Source organism: Lissotriton helveticus, chromosome 10 (assembly GCF_964261635.1).
Source record: "Lissotriton helveticus chromosome 10, aLisHel1.1, whole genome shotgun sequence".
NCBI lineage: Eukaryota > Metazoa > Chordata > Amphibia > Caudata > Salamandridae > Lissotriton > Lissotriton helveticus.
Window position 1 is genome coordinate 416,823,575 of NC_136071.1, and position 26,029 is coordinate 416,849,603.

At 49.3% G+C, this 26,029-nt stretch overlaps 1 protein-coding gene across 4 annotated transcripts in view; it reads left to right on the forward strand.

The window, feature by feature from the left end:
* The window catches only part of PDIA2 (protein disulfide isomerase family A member 2), a 1,068,054-nt gene that overhangs the window by 752,850 nt on the left and 289,175 nt on the right, over window positions 1-26,029 (forward strand). For all 4 annotated transcript variants that reach the window (XM_078662895.1, XM_078662896.1, XM_078662898.1 and 1 more), the window contains one exon: window positions 4,369-4,489. In XM_078662895.1, the coding sequence (XP_078519021.1) occupies window positions 4,369-4,489 (121 nt within the window). The remainder of the gene's footprint in view (window positions 1-4,368; window positions 4,490-26,029) is intronic.

Below are 26,029 nucleotides of genomic sequence, written 5' to 3' on the forward strand. Positions count from 1 at the left end.
TCCTCCCTCAGCCCGACGCTGTTCAACATCTACATGGCCCCCCTCGCACAAGTGGCCTGCCACCACAACCTCAACATCATCACCTACGCTGACGATACTCAGCTCATCATTTCCCTCACCAAGGACCCACGCACCGCCAAAACCAACATCCACCACGCAATGAAGGCCATCGCTGACTGGATGAGGAGCAGCCGTCTGAAACTGAACTCGAACAAGACGGAGGTCCTCATCCTCGGGCCCAACCCCTCAGCCTGGGACGACTCCTGGTGGCCTACCACTCTGGGGACAGCACCGACACCCACCGACCACGCACGCAACCTGGGATTCATCCTCGACTCCACCCTCTCCATGTCCAAACAGGTCAACGCCGTCTCCTACTCCTGCTACAACATCCTCTGCACCCTTCGCAGGATCTACAAATGGATCCCGGCCGAAACAAGAAGAAAGGTGACACAGGCCCTCGTCAGCAGCAGGCTGAACTACGGCAACGCACTCTACACCGGAATCCCAGCCAACCACCTACGACGACTCCAGCACATCCAAAATGCCTCCGCCCGACTGACCGTCAACGCACCCCGCCGCTGCCACATCACCCCCCACCTGAGGAACCTACACTGGCTCCCCGTCGACAAGAGGATCACCTTCAAACTCCTCACCCACGCACACAAAGCACTCCACAACGCCGGACCAGCTTACCTGAATAGCCGACTCAACTTCCACACCCCCCACCCGCCAGCTCCGCTCCGCCAGCCTCACCCTCGCCACCGTCCCCCGCATCCAACGAACTACCTCCGGTGGCAGATCCTTCTCCTACCTTGCCGCCAACACCTGGAACACCCTTCCTACCCACCTACGTCAGACCGAAGACCTACTCGCCTTCAGAAAACTCCTCAAGACCTGGCTCTTCGAACAGTAGTGTCGCCCCCCCCAGCCCCCCCCCCTCAGCACCATGAGACACTCACGGCTAAGTAGCGCGCTTTACAAATCCCCTGATTGATTGATTGATTGATACAGTTTTGCCCTAGGGACCTCACAAACCATATACTAAAATAGTGGTATAAGAACCACGACAGAAATAGTAAGTTGGCCTAGGGCCTAGGGAATCACTGGGGCTACACTAAACAACCAAAGGTTAGGAAGTAGGAGACCCACGGGAGACGCGTGTAGTGTCTAAACACAGTCACGAGTTACCATTGACTTTTAATGGAGAACGTAAAAGTTACAAAGTTACTGTTTAAGGGCACTTCCGGATGGACTATGACAAAACCCCTTTAGACTAGGACACTTTTAGAGTCAAGACCAACAGGAGCACCGGAGTACTCGTGTTACCTCACCCAGGAAAGCCGGGTGCATAGGTGCCTTTTGGTGTCGGGTTTTGTCGATGTTTTCTATGGAGATCTGTAAGGAAGTGCTGCAGGCGACCAGAGGAAAAGTGTCCGGGTGGATCCAAGGGTGGATCAAAGATCTGAAGAACCTGAAAGCAGAGGGGACAGAGTCTGGGTCACTAGCCAGTGACCAGGAAGGTACCAGGAAGGAACCAGGCAATGTCGCGATGATCTCAGGTGAAGAGGTGAAGCTTGTCTCTGTAGCCATGAGGACCAGGAGGTGTCAATGACAACCAGGAGCTGGATTCGAGCTGTCCCATAAAGGATCTAGTTGACTACGGTGTCGGTATCCGGATTGGACCCAACAAGCCTTGGCAAACGCAACCCATGCAGGAAGTGAAGATTTGCTTCGAGTCAGACAAGCAACGTCTGGGGCACTTCTCCTTTAAAGGGTAGCTGCAGCAAGCCTGGGGCAACTAGGCCAGCAGTGTAAATTCAAAAGAAAGTCTTCAGGGGGCTCACTAGCCAACAGACTAGGAACTGTGAAGACACATCAAGCTGAAATGCAAGAGCAGGCCCCACGTGGCACTCGTGGAGTGTGGAGGGCTGAGCTTCAGTGAAAATGGTGCTCGGGTCTGGGGCTTCATGTATTACAATGCAAAACTGCGAGTTACCTCAGGAGTCGATGCAGTTAGCAAAATTCAGGATGTCCAGGGAGTCTGGTCCCACGTCTCTCATGTCCGCCACGGGTCTCAGCTTTGCTGTGGATGTGAGTCAAGGTCAACGATGTCTGTAAGTCCAGTCCTGAGTTGCTGAGTCTTCGGGTTCCCATGGGAGCATCAACAAAGCAGACAGGCAAGTTACTGGTGGTGCCTGTTTGCACAGGGTGGTCACTCCTTGACCACAAGGGAGATGTCTTCCGTCGTCTAGTCAGAATAGAATGTTGAAGGTCCAAGAGTTCTGTATCAAAGTTTCGTTCCAGGATAATCTAAAGTCCTGGGGACACAACTCCTATACTTATACTAAGAAAAGGGGCTGGATTACCTGCTAGGTACCTCCTATGGGTGGACCCGGGAAGGGGGTGGTTACACCCCTTTCCCTTTGTCCAGGTTCACGCCAGAGCGGGGCTGGAGTGCCCCAGCAACTGGTTTGAACTGGGCTATGCATGGAGCACCTTGTGTGCCCCATGCAGTGTCTGGAAAAGCATCTTTCAATGCAGCCCTCCCTGCCCCAATACACTAAAGCCTGTCTGGGGTGGTGCCAGCACCTCCCCTGACAGGAAACCTATTGTCCAGGCCTCCCCTGCCGGAGTTTCATCCAGCAGCAGGAGGTCAGAATTGTGTTTGTGGCAGTAGCATCCATTTTGTGATGCTGAGGCTCTGTTTTACTTTAACCGGGGTTAGCAATAACTACATGTCTTCTCCCTCTAGAAGGGTGGAATGCTACCCCGCCACCAGAACTGGTGGGGGGGGGGGTAGTATTTTAAAGTGTTTGACACCTTACACGACATGTTTTGATAAAACCAAACCAAAGTTAGCATTAACCGCGAGGATTATAATGCACTTAAGAGTATATGGTATGGCTGCAATATTAACCCCCTGTGCATCAAGTACCAGACCACACTTAACATTTGTTTTGGAGATGGGGATGTGGGTGGACGTGTATGTGGATATCAAAAACACCAGAAAATGCCACAGAGAAAAACGAGGAATCACTTACGAGTTTTATTCATCGGCATAAAGATCATTACCTACGCAGATGACACTCAACTGAGCGTGGCATTAAACCACCCAGAGACGTCATCTTGCACCCTAGGTCCTTGCCTAGAGTCGGTAGCAGAATGGATGGAACTCTTACATCTTAAGCTAAATGGGGACAAGACCAAGCTGATGCTCTTGGGAAACTCTCCTTCACTTAATTCGGCTCTTATATGGCTGACCTGTCTTGGCCCTGCCCCAACTCCAAAGCAGCAGTTCAAGAGCTTGGGCATGTGGCTCGATAGCTCCCTCTGTTTTAATCATCAGGCCATTAAGCTCTCTGTCAACTTGTTTTGGCCTGATGAGAATTTTACGGGAGATCATTCCCTTGCTTCATTTCCAGGTGAGAAGGATTATGGTGCAAGCTCTCATACTCTCTCTCCTGGACTACGGGAATGCTCTGTACTTGGGAGGACCCCAGTCCACAATTCAGAAACTGCAAGTGATCCAGAATTGTGCGGCTTGCCAACTTCTTCAGATTTCTCAGAGACAGTCGGCGAAACCGGCATTAAGGAACCTTCACTGGCTCCCAGTTCTGGTCGAGGATACAGTTCAAGGCCTTGTGCCTGGCTCATAGAGCCATTCGGAAATCCGGTCCAGCCATTATCCATTCTCTGGTTACCCCCTATCAACCCTCTAGGAATCTTCGATCAAGTTTTGCTTTCCTTGCCACTTCAAGGAAAATACGAAGAACTAGATAGGGTGGCCGCTCCTTTTACCTGAATGCCTCGAACCTTTGGAATTCTCTCCCCCTACCCTGCGGAGGGAGACAAAATTGCTGGCCTTCCGCAAGCTTCTTAAAACCCATCTCTTCAAGGTTATGCTTTAACGTGGTGTGGTCCTCTGCCGCCCGGTCCAGAAGCGCTAGGAGGCCTCAGGGTAGCTATGCGCTATAGAAATGTAAATTAATTCATTCATTCATACTATGCCGACAGTTTTGGCTCGAAGCTGCACAAGCTGCCGACTCCTCATATACCGACGTGGTTATGGAGAATGGCAGTAGGTGTACACTCACTTCATCCAGGAGAAATTAGACACAGTTCACAAAAGGCACAGTCTTTTTGTCAAAAGGTGACACCATCTTGACTATGTTGCAAACTTGGAAACAAAACATGTATGATACACTTTTTTTCTTAAGCAGGATCACAGCTTGAAGTAAAATTAGGGTTAAACCCCACTCCAATGGTCTATGCTTGGTTATTGACTGTATGTATTTACTTTGACACAGGAAGGGTAGGACAGTAAGATATTCCTCCTTCCCTAACATTACTTCTGTTCTCTCTTAGCCCCAACTGATGAGTGAGGAACTCCCCGAAGATTGGGACAAGAACCCTGTCAAAATCCTTGTTGGCAGCAACTTCGAGGAGGTGGCTTTTGATGAAACAAAGAACGTATTTGTTCAATTCTGTAAGTACAGTGTCTGAAAATGGTAAAAAAAAGAAAGAGTGACATCAAAGTGCAGAGAGGAATAATGGCACAGCCTTGTGGGTGAATGGATGGGCTTATTTCTGCAAACATGAATAAACAGCCAGAGAACGCACTTCCCTCCTAATTTTCAGTTTTTTAGGCTTAAGGATTTGGAAGAGAGACAGAGAGCATGGTTTGATATTTTCAAGATTGATTTATCCAAACTCAAATTTCAGCGAACTATCTATGGAAGGGTACTAGTGTGAGACAACCACAAAGTAAATTTCTCCGCAGGTATGATTTAAGAGTTAGATGTTGTTTCCATAGGCGAAGTGACTGTTGCTGCAGGGGGACAGGGACTATGGAGAGACCGATTAGAAAGTTTAGTGATATTTGTGCTGAAGGCAGGTGCTACGACAAGACATGGCATCGACGGGCACATGCAGGCCGAGGTCACAGCCCCCAGGGGGTACCCTATTGTTACCAAATGCACTCAATGCCCAAACAGGTATATAGCTGCTAACTTCACAAGACACCTCACATTACATTCATGACAATGTATCAGGATCCATCAGGAGCCCAATCCAGAAGAGGGTGGGCCGGGCCCTAGTACTCATCCAGATCCATTTATGTGAAACAAGAATCTATGTGATGGCTTACCTGACTGCTTTGTCACTGCCAAAGTTACTGTTCTGTTTCGTTTTTTTTGTTAACCGATTAATCCATTGAAAAATGTACTGTATAATCGGTAAGGTGATGCATACTCCATGATGTTCCACATGGTCGATGTCACGGCCTACCTCTGAGGCAGTTATAGATGCAAACTATGTGCCGATATGAGAAGAATGCCTTTCTAGCCACACTAGACAGACCCCCCAGGATATTTCGAAAGAGATTTGCAAATTTTGTGCACAAAAATGACATTTTATGGCAGAAAAATGTATATTTTGGAGCTTTATATCAGCACTTTATTTTGCTTGTAATCATTCCTTTTCAGTCTAAATCAATAGAAACAGTTTTAGCAGAGTATTCCACTTTCAACTAGGCATGTTTAAAGTGTCTGAGAGTATTTGTTTGCTGTGCTAAGTCCCGAGTCCTGTAATGGCTGGCAGCAACATTTTTCTCATGCACCCAATCCGAGCACTTGCGGGACTCTAGGTTCCCAGGAGTGAGATGGCCCAGGGGAAATAAAGATCCTAGGGCCAAACATAACCTCTACTTTTAAATTGGTGCGACCGAGAGAGTCTAAGACACTCTGCAAGCCTAAATGCACCCCTGCTGGGTCCCGAAACAAGAAGAGAGAGGATGTGTGGTGCACAATGCTGTTCCCTGCTTTCTGTCTACTCTCGCCCCTGATCAGGGCACCGACACCTCTACCCTGACCAGTAGCATCAACCCTTCCACTCTCCCGCCACTGTCCCTGCCCCACCACACATATTAGGATGTGTCCGCTATACTGGCTGGCGTATCCCGGGCCCGTAACATTGCGGACCATGTTGCTGAATGCAGCACAGTTCGCAATGTCAATTTGACATGCACTGCATTTCCCTGCACTGCGTGGCAGGCACCACGCGTCGCCTGCCACGCAGTGCAGGGAAATGCAGGGGGGTACCATGGGTACCCCAGTGCAGCAACATCCCCCTTGAACAAGGGGGCCCCGCAATGGGCAAACCCAATCCCTGCCAGCCTTTCCATGGAAAGGCCTTTTTCTACCCACATCGTAATTTGGTGGCGGTGCCTGCTAGGCACCGCCACCATTTTAGGATCCCTGCACCGTCGGGCAGGTAATCAATATGATTGCCTTTGGCGGTAAAGCGGCGGAAGGACTTTGCATCCGCCGCGGTACCCATGCTTAGTGATGGCGGAAGGACCGCCAGCCTGGCGGTGGCGGTCCTTCCACCATCCTAATGACCCCCTTAAATAGAAGGCATGGGATTAGCAAGTAACTGGCTGTGGGTCAGGAGATAGCCCTGCTTTCTGGAAAAAAGTGAACTGGCCCATTTTAAATGAGGTATTGGCATCAGATGTGGTTCATACTATTCTGGCTAAGGATTGGGTTTCCAGGTGATCCCCTCCATATTATTATTAAACCTTCCTTTTCCAGAGGAGTTGAGTTACAGTTTGATGTTGCCAAAGTTGCAGAAGCCATAGAGACCCTGAAATCCAATAGAGACCCTGGTCCAAATGGAGTCCCCCAGCTAAACGTAGCAGTACTAGGGCATATCCCCCCCTCTTGTCAAAAATCGATAATTGTACCAGAATTTTTACCAAGCGTGAGTCTCCAGTGATGCTGGCGCTGATCCCCTGGAAAGAGATGCACCAAAATCTGCACCACATGAGGATCTGTTGAGCGAGCACTGCTTGCAAAATTTCTCTGCATCCGCATGAGTATACATAATGCCAGCCAGAGTGTAGTCCAGATAACAGGATATTGTAGATCCTTGATGATGGAGGGCCCCACTTCTTGCAGGGCAGTGCATTGCAGTATAATGGTCCCTGAAGTTCAGGAGCCGGGCAATGATCTGCCGGGGTGGGGCTGTTGGAATTGGAAGAGGCTCAAGTGTCCTGTGGGCTCTTTCAATTATCAACATTTCTAAAAAAGTATTCCTGTCAAAGTGCTCCATGAGCAGCAGTTCCATAAAAGCATCCATTCGTCCGGTGTAGGTGGATTCAGGAATGATGGAAATTCCAATGTTACTTCAGCTGGACCTTGCTTCCAGGTCTTTGTTCTTAGCTGCAACAGTTTTAAGGAGCGTTCCACTCGTTTGAGGTGCTTCGCAGAGTCTGCGTTACCATCTTCAATGTCCGAGATTTTTCGCTAAGTCCCGTCAAGCCTCACTCCATCGCGGTCCAGAAGATCGGACATGGTGTTGAAGTGTTGCATTACAGTGTCAAACCTAGTATATATATACCTGAAGCCGACACGCAGCTTAGCCATGACGGCTGCTGTACCATCCATGGGCGGGTCCGCCATTGTAGAGCCTGAGATACTACTGAACCCTGAGGGCGAATGCTGGTGCACAGATTCTTGTTTGGCTCATAGGTGAGTTGTATCTGCTTGCCGTCACCTTGTCCCATTGTAATAGATGGCCCTTTACAGCAGGAAAGCAGTGCAAGCTCTGCTATAGTGATTGAAGATCAGCCAGGTCCGATCAACAAGGTCCAGTCATTAGGTCCAAGCCAGGTCCAAGCAGGGGATAGCTGTGCCGCGACAGAGTTGTACGGACAGCAGGTCGCAGCATGGACACAGGCAGACCCCACAAGCAGCGGGCAAACGGTACAGCAGAAATATTACAACATGAGCCAGGCCACGCAGGCCAAGTGGAAGAGCCGATCTGCAGCAAGCTAGCCAGAGCTTCTCAATGTCAGGGCCCATACTTCAGGAATTGCAGCGAATCCCCAACATGCAGTCTCCCGCAGCTGACAGTCCAGTTAGATATGCTGCATAAATAGGAGAGTAGGTACACAGCCAATCATAGATGCTGGTAGAAAGGAAAGCAACGCATGGTGCAGCACTAATTGCCTAGGATACAGCTACCTTTGGGAGTCCACCTCCAGCCAGCACAGTGAGAGACCCGCAACTATGCCGGGACCCACAGCACAGAGCCGGAGTCACGCACACCAGCCAGCCCGGCAGCATCAAGCACAGCAGCAACATCAAGTCTTACCACCGAATCAGGGCACCTCTCGCCCAGGTGGCCCAGTCAGAAATCATTGAGTCCATAGGAACAGTCACCCAGGTCAGCAGACGAGGATAGACACCCGAACAGGCAGCTGCAATGAGCACTATCTCGATAGGCTGCACTCCAGGTGGCAATCTGCAGTAGGCGGGCCCAGCAGCACCTCGGGCTGCAGACCTCCGATGAGGATGTGATTCTCGACTGGGTCAGCCATCTTCTCCTCGGCTCGATCTGGGGCCCCAGGCGGGGATCAGTCTAGACGGCGAGCACACCATACCCCGTCTGTCAGGATCACCCATGGGCCTATCTCCACAGGGCCTCCGAAAGCAGCATCAGGCCATGGCACAAGGCCTCCGCCCAAGCAGCACAATGATGGTCAGGCTCAGCTGCAACATACCCTTTGCAGCTCCATCGGCCTGCCGCTGCCCAGGTCAGGTCCATATAGCCAACTTGCTCGCTGGTTCAACCATGCCCCAGAGGCTAAATGTTATTAAAATGTGATCCACTTAGAAAAATAAATGTGTTATAGACAATTAATTGTAAGCTTTTTGTGAGATACACATTTCGAAATTACATAAAACATGATATAAACAACACACAAAAGAGCAGAAGTGTAACTATTGTTGTTGCACCTTAACCAGCAACTACCAAGTTCTACAGCAGTGAAACAAATTCCCAACCAGGGATTTTACCTATAGATGTTGTGAAAAAATTCATGTTGAAGAACTGCATTTTAAATCCATAAATACCCACAGCTGATTAAAAAATACTGTAGTTATTTAAAATGCATTGGTCAACACCATAGAGGCTACAGAAGAAAAATACTCATTTTTGAAGGCTACAGTTATTCTAAAAAAATATCACATATCTAAAATAAATATTGGTTATGTGACCCAATTAATCAGTACTACCTGTTGCTTACACTTTTATTGCTGCTTCACTTCTCTCAGATCCCTTGCAGCATCAGGGTAAGCTACTGCAAGAACATGCAGTATGATAGGGTGAGGGAGAGCCGAACACTCAGTGATTTTTTAGAAGACCTTCTAAATTTCTTCAATGCTGTTATTCTTGTCTCGCGATGAAGGTCCTCCCATCTCTTGCAGCAATGCAGGCTGCAACACCTATGGATACCCAACTGTCAGCTTCTTCAGCACTGGGCCACCATATTTGTTGTTCGATCTGGGGTGGCTTAATATAAAACATAAAATTGAATATCATATGCTAATAAATGTCTAAAATATACAGATCATTTTTTAGCAGCATGTTACCATTATAACGATGATCAAAATATGTGTTTAATAAGAGATTTCTTTTCACTCATACATTTCCTTAAAACTGCAGAGATAAATGCTGTTTGAGTTTTTTTGTTATATATATATATATATATATATATATATATATATATATATATATATATATATATATATATATATTGTCACACAGATTGCCCTTGTAGAAATACCTCACACGAGGGGGTTTCAGCACAAATGCTGCAGGTAGCAGCTCAGCAGCCTGTCGCACATCGATCCTCTCAGGCCATACGCGTTTCGGGCGTCCTTTTGAACAATGCAAGATTGAAGGCACCCACTGGGGGAGTTTTGCACGTTCTACAAGTCGAGCAAAAAACTGCATCTACCAGCATGCTCTAGCTTCACTTTGGCGGGACTTGTTAATTTAAATAAAACACGTGACAGCAGACAAGCCTCAGTCTTTGATTGTGCTGCCAGTGATCAAGGGCGAAAGGACGCCCGAAACGCGTATGGCCTGAGAGGATCGATGTGCAACAGGCTGCTGAGCTGCTACCTGCAGCATTTGTGCTGAAACCCCCTCGTGTGAGGTATTTCTACAAGGGAAATCTGTGTGACAAACTATTTTGCGGCTGGCTCAGTCGCGGAAATGCCCCCCCGCTGATGCAAGGCGGATCTACTGTGCTCAAACAATGGAGCCACGACGAGAACGAGGGGAGGCCTGAGCTGCCGGTAAATATTGGCATCACAGCGGCACTGTTCGTACTTCTTTCCGCCCACTTGGGTAATGACATTTTGAACAATGCAAGATTGAAGGCACCCACTGGGGGAGTTTTGCACGTTCTACAAGTCGAGCAAAAAACTGCATCTACCAGCATGCTCTAGCTTCACTTGGGCGGGACTTGTTAATTTAAATAAAACACGTGACAGCAAACAAGCCTCAGTCTTTCATTGTGCTGCCAGTGATCAAGGGCGAAAGGACGCCCGAAACGCGTATGGCCTGAGAGGATCGATGTGCGACAGGCTGCTGAGCTGCTACCTGCAGCATTTGTGCTGAAACCCCCTCGTGTGAGGTATTTCTACAAGGGCAATCTGTGTGACAAAATATATATATATATATATATATATTCACTGAAAAAAACATAGGTTATAGACCATATATAGTTAGGAATTAGCATTTAAAAAACCTTATTTTACTCACACAAAACCATTGAAATTCCATATATAGTTAGTTGTACTAACTATATATCGCGCACCCGCAATCCACTGCTGATCATGTCACATATTACATCATTCATGACATGGTCAGTGACATCACTGATGACATCACTGATGACATCTCAAATGACATCACTGATGACATCACTGATGACAACATCCAGTGACTGTATGTTTCTGTAAAGTTAAAATATGTCTTGAGTGGATGTATAAGTGTCTGGATGAAGGATTTAGTAGGTGCATGACTGACTGTATGAGTGAGTGATTAAATGTGTCTCACTGAGTGCATGGGTTAGTGACTAAACTGTCTTAATTTGTGCATCATTATGTCTGTTGTTCTGAAAACTGCTGCATGTGTTGTTCAGTAGCTATATGAGTAACTATATGGGTTATTGATTGGTTGCCCAAGTATTTGTATGGGAGACTGAGTGTGTGTGTGTGTGGGTGGCTGGGAGGTGTATGACTCTGTGCATAGATGTGTGAGCAGTTGATTCACTAGATGTATGGGTTCAAAAGTGCATGTGGAAACAGCTGTATGGGCGGTTGACTGTGTGCATGAGTGTATTGGTGAGTGAATAGATATCTCAGTGCTACATGTCAAAGTAAGTACATATGTAAAACATAGTACATGTGAGAGTTGGTATATATAAATAACTGTGCATAAGAGCCAGTGAATGTGTGAGTGGCTGTATGGATGATTGTGAACTTGTATTAGGGATTGTAAAAGAGAGTAAATATGTGTTAGTATATGTTTGAATAAGTAAGGTGTGTATAACTGTATAGTTGAGGAAATGGAGGTGTGATTGATTGTTTGCATGACTGACTAGGTGTGTGTGTAACTTCATGGATGAGTGACAATCTGTGAGTCTGTGTTTACACTGAGTGTATCTAAGGTTATATTAGAGTCTGAAGAGGTTCATCGTATTATCACATGAATGATGTCATCAGTGATGTGCTCAGTAATGTCATTTGAGATGTCATCAGTGATGTCATCAGTGATGTCATTTGAGATGTCATCAGTGATGTCATCAGTGATGTCATTTGAGATGTCATCAGTGATGTCACTGACCATGTCATGAATGATGTAATATGTGACATGATCAGCAGTGGATTGTGGGTGCGCGATATATAGTTAGTACAACTAACTATATATGGAATTTCAATGGTTTTGTGTGAGTAAAATAAGGTTTTTTAAATGCTAATTCCTAACTATATATGGTCTATAACCTATGGTTTTTTCAGTGAATTTTCAAGGTTTTGTAAATGCTAATTCCTAACTATATATGGTCTATAACCTATGGTTTTTTCAGTGAATTTCAATGGTTTTTTAATAGCAAATATCATAAGCTGTCGAATGTCAAGTACGTGGTAAGAAAAAACATTTTCGTGTTTATGCACACTGATCTGCTTTGAATGCTGCCCCCCCCTCATTTCTATTAGGAGTACTCTCTCTTTGCAGATAGTGAAAGGTAGTTAACGCAGGCCTTTGCCCCCGTTGTAATCCGTCGTGCCTGCTTCTCTCTCCATTTGATTGTTATCCAAGCATTTACTGTTTTAGAATTGGTTCTCTTTGGTTCATTCTCTATTTACAAACAAGCACAGAGTCGCAATACTCTGTTTAGTCTTTGCAGATAGCGAAAAATCGTGTAAAAAAACAAAAGGAATCGAGCAAAATCAGTAGGCCACTAATGGGATCTCTTTTTGACCTCGCTAAAATAGAAACATTAGGAACAACCCCTCATGACAAATACGAAACTAGTGAGATGAACTGAACTCCACACCATGATGGCTGCAATACAGCTCGGCTCCGCCACCCACCCCGCCCAAAATAACGATAAACTCTATGCAAATATTACAAATATATACAACACACCAGCAAAGTAACAGGGTAAAACATTTTATTAAACAACTATTTACATAACTATTTTATACTTTTTGTTGCCCGATCCGGCTAGCTCAATCGATCGAGCATGAAACTCATGCACTCTGATGGTTCAAAGTTTTGAGGAGTGCTTGTAACACTGTCTGAAGCCTATTTGCACTTGCTTCAGCTTCACTATTCTCAAAGTAAAGTGGGGGCTGTTTGAGGACATGACTGCATTTGTGAACAATGTGATGCGGTGCCACCCTGAACCGCTTGACGCAGGCCCCCGAGGGACGGTGTGATGTCGCGGACTCGGAGGGGGAGCTTGGCTCCGGCTCCCTCCCCAAGTCGTGTTCTCCTGGTGTAGCCTGAGATCGCCCCCGACATAGGTGGCCGGCTCCCGGGATCAAGCGGAACTTTTTGCCTTTTGGTAACTCTTCCATTCTTGACCTTGTCCCACAATCCGTTTCACGTAAAGACACGCTGTAGTGGGGCGCCCCTTTACCATTTCAGTTGCCATTCCGCCCGCTTTTGCTACACTGTGCCTCTTCCACTATTCAGCTGTTTACCGCCCGCTCTTTCGACTACAGCGTCTCGCTCACCATGTAGTTGAGTTACTCCCGCTCTTGCGGTGCAGCGATAGGCGGCTTCCACAGGACTCTCAAAATGGCGGCCGGCTCTTCAGATTTGGGCGTGGTCCACTAAAATTGCCCTGCGACACCTTGGAACTCGGACGCTTGTCTGCTAGAGATTGGGCTCCATTCTCGAAAGCGTCCCCTCAGCCTTGAAGATTCTACAAAAGTCTTGGGGGCCCCCGACTCCCGCAGGCTTCTGGTGGGGAGCGGCTAGCATTATTGCTCGTGGAATGGCCACGACGGAGCTACGAAATGGGGGTGCCCTCATGGTAACGCCAGCTTCAGTCTGAAACATCCAGAAACACTGTAGACTACCAATTCGATCAGTTCCGGTAGCGCCCCAACGTGACCCGGTAGAGAAGAACTAGCCCTCCCCTCTTTGACTGATGGTTCTTGTTGCCTGTCCCTTCTGTTGTCATTTAACAGAACTATTTAGCCTGCTGAAAGGGGTTGTGTTCCGACCGCTGGTTGGTGGAGACATTTTGACTATATTCTGGACCTGCGTTGTCGCGTAATGCGTCATATGACGCGCCGCGTTAGCGCATCCGGAAGTGATCCGGGGCGCGACGCGCAGCGCGTAACGTAAGCATAACAGGTCATGTGACTTGTTAATAAAACTTTTCATTGGTTCATTTTACTTTTCTTATTCTAATGATGAAAGGCTTGGTCATATGACCTAAAAATTACGCTTTTTATTACTTCCGAACATTATTTTTTCTTAAATATATGTTATAATGTTCCAGGCTAATGTACTTTCCCGGATAATTTACAACTGTCCTGCAAGTAAAATATATTCCTTTTTCGAGAAAAAGGGCGTTTCTTCGTCCCATGACGGAGCCGTTGAGCAAAAGAGGGTCGGCCTGCTGTCTTAGTCGCCGATATGCCTGAATATGAGATTCTTATCGATCACTTTATGTTGCAGGAGTAGAAAACACAACAGCCCTTGACCATTTATCTTTACTGCGTTCCTGCGTATTATACCTTTTACCCTTCATGTAATTGGTCTGCTTTATTTCACTTGCCTTTTACTGATTCTAAAACAGTGACTATTATTAAAAACTTTACCAATGTATATACTACTACCATGTTTTCTTTTAAAAACCTTTATTGTGAAAATGTCATTATACAAATACGGGCCTATAACCACGTGGGCCGGCCACGGAGCAAACTGTAATCGTATATGATGAGTAGACATTTACACTGTAGAGGAACGTAACGGGCGGGCCATTGGGTTGCAAGAACTAAGGTGTCTAACAGTTGCGGAATCGGTGGACGTACATTTTATAATTAAAATACGACAGGGCCAGTTACAATAAAATTATCTAGATATACATTTGCGGGCAAGTACCATGGGTGACGTTAATTCGAACTTTCAATAGTACAGTAATCAATAACACATCAGAACTTAATATCAATAGGGATGTCGAAATATTCAATCTATTCTCGTCCCCGCCCGCCATGTGCTTCAAAACTGCATACGTATCTTGTGATATCAAGGTTGTGCAACCAGTACACAACAAGGAGTTACGAGTCCCATTTATTCCGGTGCCATTTTGGGCGAGGACGGGCAGGTCCAGGATATAGTCAAAATGTCTCTACCAACCATCGACTATGATGATGTTCATATGCTGTATTTATTAGAGTAACACTCATCTGTCCACATGAAATTAATTTGCCACAATCTAAACATGTCATTTTAATCTTTCCAAAGTTCTTCTAAATATTTGGGACCGTTTCCCTTGCCTCTGATGCTGTCAGTGCCACTTCTTTGATGAATGTACTGGCAGGTCGGGGGTTCTCCTCCAAATCTCTCTTTTATGCAGCACTATAATTAATCGGTGCCACCTCTCCATATGACGATGCATGGTATAGTTACCATAACTATATTTTTTTTCGGTTCCTCTGGAGAGTACATCGTGGCAGATGAAGCGTGTAACGTACCGGGCATTTACCTTTTTTTGCATTTAGAGGAAAGGAAAAAAAATTCGAGCGTCCGAGTTCTAAGGTGTCCCAGGGCCATTTTAGTGGACCAGGCCCAAATCCAAAGAACAGGCCGCCATTTTGAGAGTCCTGTTGCAGCCGCCTGTCGCTGTAGCATCAAGAGCGGCCGAAACTCAGCTGAATGGCAACTGAAACGGTAAAGGGGCGCCCCACTACAGCAGACGAGCCTCCACCTAGGAAGGCCCGTTCACGCCGCCTCCCCCCCCCCTTCGGGCACCCCACGCCGTTATTCGGAGCAGGATTGTAGGATGGCCACACCAGTGCGGCAACTTGCTAGACACCACCTCGGTGCTAACCGAATCTCAGCGCCTTGTGGTGTCTTCTATTCAGAAAATATTGTTGCGCTGCCTTTGGCCCCATTCGCACATCGGTCTGCTACTGCCACCATCTCACAGGCCAACGGGGCGCCCCACGCCGACTTTCAGCATTGTAGGATGGCCACACCAGTGCGGCAACTTGCTAGACACCACCTCGGTGCCATCCGTATCTTGGCATCTCAGCGCCTTGTGGTGTCTTCTATTCAGAAAATATTGTTGCGCTGCCTGTGGCCCCATTCGCACATCGGTCCGCTACTGACGCCATCTCACAGGCCAACGGGGCGCCCCACGCCGACTTTCAGCATTGTAGGATGGCCACACCAGTGCGGCAACTTGCTAGACACCACCTCGGTGCCATCCGGATCTTGGCATCTCAGCGCCTTGTGGTGTCTTCTATTCAGAAAATATTGTTGCGCTGCCTTTGGCCCCATTCGCACATCGGTCCGCTACTGCCGCCATCTCACAGGCCAACGGGGCGCCCCACGCCGACTTTCACCATTGTAGGATGGCCACACCAGTGCGGCAACTTGCTAGACACCACCTCGGTGCCATCCGGATCTTGGCATCTCAGCGCCTTGTGGTGTCTTCTATTCAGAAAATATTGTTGCGCTGCCTTTGGCCCCATTCGCACATCGGTCCGCTACTGATGCCATCTCACAGGCCAACGTGGCGCCCCACGCCGACTTTCAGCATTGTAGGATGGCCACACCAGTGCGGCAACTTGCTAGACACCACCTCGGTGCCATCCGGATCTTGGCATCTCAGCGCCTTGTGGTGTCTTCTATTCAGAAAATATTGTTGCGCTGCCTTTGGCCCCATTCGCACATCGGTCCGCTACTGACGCCATCTCACAGGCCAACAGGGCGCCCCACGCCGACTTTCAGCATTGTAGGATGGCCACACCAGTGCGGCAACTTGCTAGACACCACCTCGGTGCCATCCGGATCTTGGCATCTCAGCGCCTAGTGGTGTCTTCTATTCAGAAAATATTGTTGCGCTGCCTTTGGCCCCATTCGCACATCAGTCCGCTACTGCCGCCATCTCACAGGCCAACGGGGCGCCCCACGCCGACTTTCAGCATTGTAGGATGGCCACACCAGTGCGGCAACTTGCTGGACACCACCTCGGTGCCATCCGGATCTTGGCGCGTTGTGCTGCCTTCGGCCTATTCGCACATCGGTCCGCTACTGACGCCGCCTCACGTGCCAACGGATTTTCTACGCATTTTATACCCTATGCCGCATAACAGGTCATGTGACTTGTTTATAAAACTTTTCATTGGTTCATTTTACTTTTGGTTTCCTAATGATGGAAGGCTTGATCATATGACCTAAAAGTAACACTTTTCATTGGATGAAAACTTTAATTTTTTCCCAAACGATGAAAGCCCCACCTTGTTTCTGGATGTTTCAGACTGAAGCTGGCGTCAGCATGAAAGCACCACCATCTCGTGGCTCCGTCGTAGTCATTCCGCGAGCAATCATGGCAGCCGCTCCCCACCAGAAGCCTGCAGGAGTCGGGGGCCCCCAAGACTTTTGTAGAATCCTCAAGGCGGAGGGGACGCTTTCGAGAATGGGGTCCAAGACCTAGCAGACAAGCGTCCGATTTCCAAGGTGTCCCAGGGCCATTTCAGTGGACCAGGCCCAAAAAGGAAAGAGCCTGCCGCCATTTTGAGAGTCCTGTGACAGCCGCCTATCGCTGCACCGCAAGAGTGGGCGCAACTCAGCTGAATTGCGGATTTTGACACAGTGGACCAAAAGCGGACGGAATGGCAACTGAAACGGTAAAGGGGCGCCCCACTACAGCAGACGAGACTCCACCTGGGGAAGCCCGTTCACGCCGCCTCCCCCCCCCCCCCAGGGCGCCCCACGCCGTTATTCGGAGGGCGGCAACTTACTGGACATCACCTTGGTGCCATCCACATTTCAGCGCGTTCTGCTGCCTTGGAACTATTCGCACAACAGACCGCTACTGACGACCCACCCCCCGGGAGGCCCCGCGCCGGATACCCAAATCAGTGCGGCACCCAGGCAACATCACCTGGGTGCCGTCCAGAAATCTGGACGTTGTGCTGCCTTGGGACTATTCGCACAACCGACCGCTACTGACCATTGTTCCTTCTTTTTCCCTAAAAATGTTTAAATGTTTTTACTGTTTTTGTTTTGTTGTATATATTTATAAGTTATTAAAGTTTTATAATCCTACTACTTTGTTGGAGTGCTATATATTTTTAATGTGACACATAATTGTAAAAACTTTGATGTACAAAGAGTCATCCCTGGAATCTTCCGCTTCAGGCTCGGTCCCCTCCCCAATCACAATACAGGATGGTTTTCAGATAGTAGGAACGCGTGTGGTGTGACGGATCTCATTGGGTGTGGGCCTTGATCTACTATAACTCCTTTGAAGAGCGGTGATTCTTTACAGCTGGGGCCATAAACTACATCTGCAGGGCTAGCTGATAGCCTAGGACCGGCCTGGACAATCGGACACAGAGGAAGAGGAGTGTCAGAGGGTGCGGTAGTAAATAGGGCGAAAGGGAGGTGTCGGGCGGGCACAGGGTGTGATTCTCAGGGAAGAGCAGCGCAGATGGGGGGAGGTTTATTGCCAATGCATAAGACAGAGAGCGGGGGTGACCAGTGCCTGGGGGAGATGCTTGCGAGGGTGGGGAGCCATGCTAAGGATCGACAGCGTGCAGATAATGGGTCTGGTCAAGGCATCTAAAATGGCTGCCGTGCACGACAAAAGTGTGGCATTTGAAAAAAGGCAAGATGGCGCAGACAATGTTTTTCAACACTTCCTGATTTCCTTCGAATCGAACGTTAACAGACGTTGGGGCATATTACCAAAGTTAAGCGATATTTATCCCTAACGATGCTTAGCAACGAATTTTTTACCGCTAAGCATCGTCAGAAATTATCGCAGATAAACCTTGCTATTATCAAGGTTTATCGCAAATGCGATAAAAAACGGCCGCAATGCATTAATATCGCTGAAAAGTCAGTGATATTCATGCATTACCGAGCTAATGCTCTTAGCCATGTTATCCACCTCCCATTGGATAACATGGCTAAGAACTGCTCAGGGCAGGTGTTACTTTTTGGAGATATTCGCGCTTAGCGCGAATATCTCCAAAAGTTGGTAATAGGAGATAGCGATGTTAGCGACTGTTTCCAGTCGCTAACATCTTGGCATGCCCACTTTGCATGTCATTAGTGATAAATATCACTGACATGCAAAGTGGGGCCCAAGATGGTCGCTATCTCCTACTAGCGGTCGCTAACTGGTGTTAGCGACAGCTAGGTAATACGGAGATAATTTTATCTCCGCTTTCTTGGCTTTTAAAGCCAAAAAAGCGGAGATAAACCCCCTTGATAATATGCCCCGTTATCTCTCCCACACTACCGGTCCCCCTGGGCTTAAACGCCGAGATGGTAGGGACTGCATCCCGTGGAGATAGGCCGAGACGTCACTCAGCAGAAAAAAAAGTCTATAAACATACAATAAGTTAAAAGTCAATCATTCTTCTTTCCTTGTAGTACGCTCCCCAGTCCGCTTCCCGTTACGCTAACCGGGCGCACCCCACCAAAAAAACAATTTTTTTTTTTTTTGCCCCTCCAAAAAGAACCAATTTTTGCACTCTATACTATAAGTCTCATTTTATAGTACAATCACTTCGCTACAACCTCATAAATTAAAAATAAAAATGAATAATGTCTCAAACAATTTTTGATTTCTAAATATAAATTTATTCTTCTGAATTTTCATAATTTGAAAAAACTAGTAACATGTCCTCATCAGGAATTTCGTCTTCAATCATCTCATCAGGAATCTCCTCATGAAAAGTCTGCAATGATGATTCTTGTAACTCTATGGTCTCCAAACATTCGATAAATTCGCCGTCAAGAGATTGATCAAAAAAATCATTCAAGGGGCGTGGCCAACTGCCGAGCATGGTGGCAGCCTGATCCAGGAGCTCCCCGCAGCATAACGGCCCTTAAGTAAAATCCTTCATTTATCCGTACCATCGCCTGCCCGAAGTAGCGGCGCTGACTCCAGAACCTGTGCGGCACGCTCCGGTCTGATCCCGGAGCAAATCGGAGACCGGGAACTGCTCCGTTCACCACTCCCGTCCTGCGGCCTGCGCCTGACTAGAAGCACCGGCCTTGCGTGCGGAGGGGGTCCCGGCGGAAGTGCGCCCTGTCCGGACTCGGCGGAGTGGGCGCCCCCGCCCTCCCCCCCCCCCTCCTTGTGGTTCATCGGCGAGGGTCTCTCTGGCCCTACACACTACACCTGGCAGCCCCTGGAGGTCAGTGGCACCCTGCACTGCTGAACTGGGCGGGCTGAAGGGGAGATCTACGGAATACGCAGTCCGCGACCCTGCGACGCTGGTGGCCGCCATCTTGGGTGCACGGCCGGCACATCTCTCCTGAGACCGGACGGCTCGCACTGAGGGAGGTAACGTCTCTGTGTGGGAGCGCCTGTGCTTGGCACCCCACCGATGGTTGATGGGGGAAGAGAACTGCCCTAAACCCCTGGCTCCTGACACGTTTGCCCGCGATGAATCCGGCCGGTAGGGAATAGCGCCTGGAAGTCGCGCGACACCTCCCGCACTGAAGACGCCGTGCCATAGCTGCTGAGGCGCATCACCCGGCTCTGGGGTGAGGGGCTTGCCACCGCTCCGACGCAAGTGAACTTTGATAGCCGCTTGACCCTGCACGGTATGATCATTCAGCACAAGCGCTCTATAAACGAGTGAGGGGACTGACCTCTGTGCCACGCTGACGAGGCACTCTCTGACCGGGCAGTGGTTGAACCGGGTGAGAGACATTCTACTGGACACTGTATCTACGGTCCGGTCTATAGCTGGGGACGTTGTGTGGAGCGGTCTGGGGTCCTGACACCAGCTCGGACAGACCTGATTGTATACCCCCTACCCGGACCTGCGGAATCAGCCCCGCGGCTAGTTGAATTGTGGTGCCACAGGAGCCGCTATACTCGGCCCCCCCCCGTAATCCAGACATTCCACGCCATGGCGGGCAAGGGGACTAGGAGCACCTCGACGCAGGCTAAACTAGATAAATTCGCCTACTCACAACACGGACACCCCCAGGCGAGTGGGCGGCATTCTGTGGGCTCTCCTCCGGACGCAGAGGGGGCCAAAAAAGTGACTCTGGAAGATGTAATGAGAACCCTCACGGCGGTGCAGACGACGGTGGGGTCCATCTCCTCCGAAGTTACCCTATTGCGGGCGGACCTCCAGAAAATGTCGGAAAGGGTGTCCCAGGTTGAAGTGGTAACAAAAGCGCTGGTGGAAGACACTTCAGACTTGCAAGCAGCAATGGAGCGCATGGAAAAAGTCAATAAACAACTACAGGAAAAGCTCGACGACCAAGAAGGACGCTCCAGGAGGAACAACATACGCATCCTTGGCCTACCGGAATCAGAGGGGAAGGGTGCGATGGACTTATACGTCGAGGACCTCATCAAAAATGAACTGCGACCGAAAGGCCTATCTAACTTTTTCTCAGTCGAAAGGGCGCACCGAGTACCTGGCGGGACGCCCAAACCTGGGGCCGCGCCGAGACCTGTGCTGGCCAGGCTTTTTAATTTTAGAGACAGAGACGCAATCCTGCAGACGGCCAGGAATTCACCGCCTGTAAAAATCCAGAACTCGACTCTGGCCTTCTTTCCGGACTATACGGCAGAGGTGGCCAGGCGCCGGAAGTCCTTCACTGAGATCAAAAAGGCCCTGCGAGATAAGGACCTGCAATACTCGATGCTGTTCCCCGCCAAACTGCGGATTGTGGCCGAGGGAAAGGCTTGGTTCTTCGACAACCCGGAGGTGGCACGAGACTGGCTCGACGGATGGCGACAGGTGGGACATCCCCGGCGCCCACGGAAAGACCAACAGGATCACCACGGCGGTGGACCGACGGAGCAGAGACCCGTGAATCCTCCACGCGGGGAAGGTGACGCAGAACTGGGATCGGATCTGGAAAGAGACCCATTTGATTCGGGACAACCGGCTGACATTTGAGTATAGCATTGCCGACCCGTTCACGTCTTTGGAACATATTGAACTCTGGAGTTGGCGGAGCTGAGTAGGGTAGGCATCGGCCGGTGCCTGTAGGGAACTCACCATCACCAACCCCACGTGCAAGTAAGATAGTTGGGGACGGGATTAAGCACTCTGCCAAGTTGGGGATGCGGGCGGGGTATTGTCCGTGGTGCAGGGGAGCAGGGAGGTGGGAGGGAAGAGGGCTTAAGTTGTTCTTGTTCTTGTTCTTTATGTACACGTTTTTGGTTCTAGTCATCGCTCACTTCACATATCATGCATCCATCCTAGATGGCGGTACGCTCCTTGACAACATCGCTCACTACACACGCTCTGAAGCCACCCTGGGCCATAGCATGCTCCTCGTTATCTTCACGCTGGTCACCAACACATTGCTGACGATACTCTCGCCACGATCCCATGGCTAATTTACTTCAGACACCACCCGCCGGAAACGCCGCAGTAACGGTGGGAGTACCCCCTCTGCGCATGCTCACATGGAACGTCAGGGGGTTGGGTGACAAAATAAAGAGGGGCCTGGTGCTGCAGGCTATTAAACGACAGGGCCCAGATTTGGTTCTACTCCAGGAAACACACCTTACGGGTACAACATGCAAAGCACTTGATAGGCGCGGATACAAGATGGCGGCACATGCAGATTTCACATCAGGGTCCAGGCGGACGGGAATACTTCTGAAGAAATCGTCACCCTTTATACTCACGCACCACACTACAGACGACCAGGGGTGCTTCGCAGCGATCCATGGCCAATGGGAGGGTAAACCGCTTAATGTGGTATCAGTCTACATTCCCCCGGCACTACACTCCGTGACGTTACCTGCACTGGGTAGATTCCTGCTGGATCTTCCTGAGGGTGACACAATCATTGGGGGGGACCTAAATGCCATCATGGACTCGGCGTTGGACGCCTTTCCCACTAGAGCCCGCTCAAGGGGTCCTTCACCTCTTCCTGAATTTTTGGAAGCGCTAGGCATTGTAGATCTATGGCGCTATTTACGTCCCACAGCAACCCAATACACCTTCTACTCTGCAGTCCACAATAGCCTGTCTCGCATTGACTACTTTTTGTTCCTAGGGGGGGTTTGGGCACGGCTGACACGATCGACATTCTACCAAGGGGTATATCTGACCATTCACCAGTCACTCTCACCCTTACTACTGGGGAACAAAAATGCGCAAGGATCTACCCCATTTATCCGAATTATTTAAAAATTCCTAAATTGAGACGAAAATTGAAACTAGCAACGACACAATACTTTGCGGAGAATGGTGGCTCGGTGTCCTCCCCGTCGATTCTATGGGAGGCCTACAAGACCGTCCTGCGAGGGGTGGCAATTACAGCTATTACAGGACACAAGCGTGATTCCCGGAAGGAGCTCACAGAACTAGAATTAGCACTCCACGATGCCAACACGGAACACATGGCGGACCCTTCCCCGGCTAGGGCACACGCGCTAAAATTGCGACAGCAGCAGTACCAGGCACACCTGAGAACGACCGAGAAGGGATACATGGCAAACACCAAACATAGGATTTATGAAGTGGGCGACAAGGCGGGGAAAATGCTGGCGTGGCTGGATAGGAGAGAGGGAGGCGCGAGAGGAATTGGGAGGCTCATTAGTACTGACGGCCGCGTCATAACACACCCAGAAGACATAGTGCACGCTTTGGCACGTCAATCCCACACAATATACACACCGGAGCGCATCGTCACTGCCCAACTGGCGGCGGCGTCGCTGGAGGACATTGTCCTCCCCGGCATACAGCCGGAGGCTGCACAAGAGTTAGAAGCAGATCCTTCGGAAGAAGAAATACAATTGGCGATACATTCACTACAATCGGGCAAAGCCCTGGGACCTAACGGACTTCCGGTGGAATGGTATAAATCGATGGCGTCAGACCTCAGTGGTCCCCTGCGGGACATGTACCTGGACAGTAGGGAACGGGCTGAACTGCCGTTGGATCAACGTACGGCCACGATCGTGGCCATACCAAAGCCAGGTAAACCCCCGGAAGTCTGTACCTCATATCGCCCGATATCATTGTTGAATGTGGAAGCCAAAATACTGGCTAAACTTCTGGCCAGCCGCCTGATGCCACACTTGAGTACCCTGATCCACCCCGACCAGTCAGGCTTTATGCCCCATAGGAGCACGGCACTGAACCTCAGGAGGGTCCATGGGGTGATGGCGAGATCACACCTTCTCACTGAGAGGGCAGTGATCCTTTCCCTAGATGCAAAAATGGCTTTCGACCTAGTGGAATGGGAATACCTCTTCGAGGTGCTCGCGCGTATGGGCTTTGGATCGAAATATATAGCCTGGATACGGCTACTATATACTAATCCAGTGGCACAGGTGGTATCTAATGGCCACATCTCCCCGACGTTCCCATTGAGCAGAGGTACTCGGCAGGGGTGCCCTCTATCGCCCCTGCTTTTCGCATTAGTGCTCGAGCCCTTAGCAATCCTGATCAGACGCACGCCCTTGTTTAGAGGCATTCAGTGGGAGGAGGGGTGGGAGGACAAGGTCTCCCTTTATGCCGACGATATGCTCATTTACATGGTCGACCCTGATAACGGCATCCCAGCCCTCCTGGACATTTGCAACACACATGGGGAGACTTCGGGCTATGCCCTTAACTGGTCAAAGTCCATAATCTACACACTGAAGGGCCCGGCACCGGAACTACCGACTGACTGCCCTCTAGCCGGTGACCTCCTTCAGATACTTGGGCATTATCATTGTGCCCTCTGAAACAGATTTCTTCACTAGCAACCTCAAACCACCACTAGACCGACTGCGAGCTGATGTTAGACACTGGGCTACCCTGCCCCTCACTCTCTTGGGGCGCGCAGCCTTATTCAAGATGATGGCACTCCCCAGATTTCTGTATGTGCTGGAAAACACCCCGCATCTTGTCCCTCCACGCTACTTCGCACAGATAGCGGCGTTGGTCTCCGCTCTCCTCTGGAGCAATGGTACAGCGCGAATAGCCTACGACAAATTGGTTAAAAGTTGGTATGAAGGGGGAATAGCACTTCCCAACATTCAGATGTATTACTGGGCGGCTCAACTTAAAATAATTAACCAATGGATCCACGCCCCGAGGCACGACCCGGCCTACAAGGCAGATTGGGCGCAATTGGGGACGGACTCCATGCTGTCGGTACTGTATAGTAAACCGCGACTTAAACGTCTGCACGGCCCGACACGACACACTGCTACCCTTTGGCATACAGCACAGGCACGACTGGGTTGGACAGGCAAGATAACCAAAATGACACCACTGTGGGACACGAAATCACTGGGCAACCTTAGAACATGCAAGGGTTTCACACAATGGGACCAAATAGGTATATCCACGGTGGGGGACCTTTGGGACGGGGACACAGTGGTACCATTCTCGCAACTTCAACAGCACTATGACCTTAGACCCACTGAAACGTTTCGTTATGTCCAAATTAGACACGCACTGCTCCAAGCGGTACCGCAGGGCACTGCTCTGCCGGAATCCTCGCCGCTTGAAGACAGACTGTTAACGGAGTATATGCAACAAAGCGCCACATCCCTCACTTACAAGAAATTAATCAACAACTTAAAAGACCCCACGGCAAAACTTAAGGAAAGATGGGAAGGGGAGATAGGTATGATGGATGACTCGGAGTGGAATGAGGCCTTGGCTTCTCCGAAGGAAATAGGCATTTCGGCCAAATTTAGACTAGTGCAACTAAAAATCTTACATCGCATTTACTACACCAGGACGCTGCTCCACAAAATACACAGAGCACCCACTCCCTTTTGCTTGAGGGGTTGCGGGGAGGAGGGAACACTGTTCCACACACTCTGGGACTGCCCCAAAATACAGGGATACTGGGCACGGGTAATGCGCACCATATCCCAGGCACTTAAGATCTCCACTATGCCAGACCCGCGTAAATGCCTTCTGAACATTTGGGACCCCACTGATCTGAACAGATATGGTGTCATCTGGGCCACACTTGCCATGACAGTAGCAAAACGTGATCTTGCTCAGAAATGGGGTGCTCCGGACGTGCCCACAGTGGACAGATGGGCTGAAAACATGGACTTCCTAATGGTCACGGAAAGAGCTGTGTATGTCCTTCGGGCTGCCCCCAAAAAATGGAACAAAGTATGGACAAACTGGAATGTTTATAGGGGGGAAATCTGTGAGCCCTTACCGTAGGATGATGACCTGGATTCTGAAGGGGAGGAGGAGTGATGGCTGAGACGGAGGATTATGCTTTTCGATACTATTTGTGCTGGAGTGGGGGGTTTGTGGCAATGTGTCCAGACACAAGGGCGAAGGAGCGTGGTTGGGTAAGGAGAAGTACGCGACCTAATTAGAAGTGATGACACCAAGTTGGGTTATGGGGGGGGAATGTTTCTTAAAATGTTACACAACAGTTTCATAGGTTGGGCACCATAACACTGCTACTTGACAAGTTGAACACTATTGGTAATATATATTTGATGTAT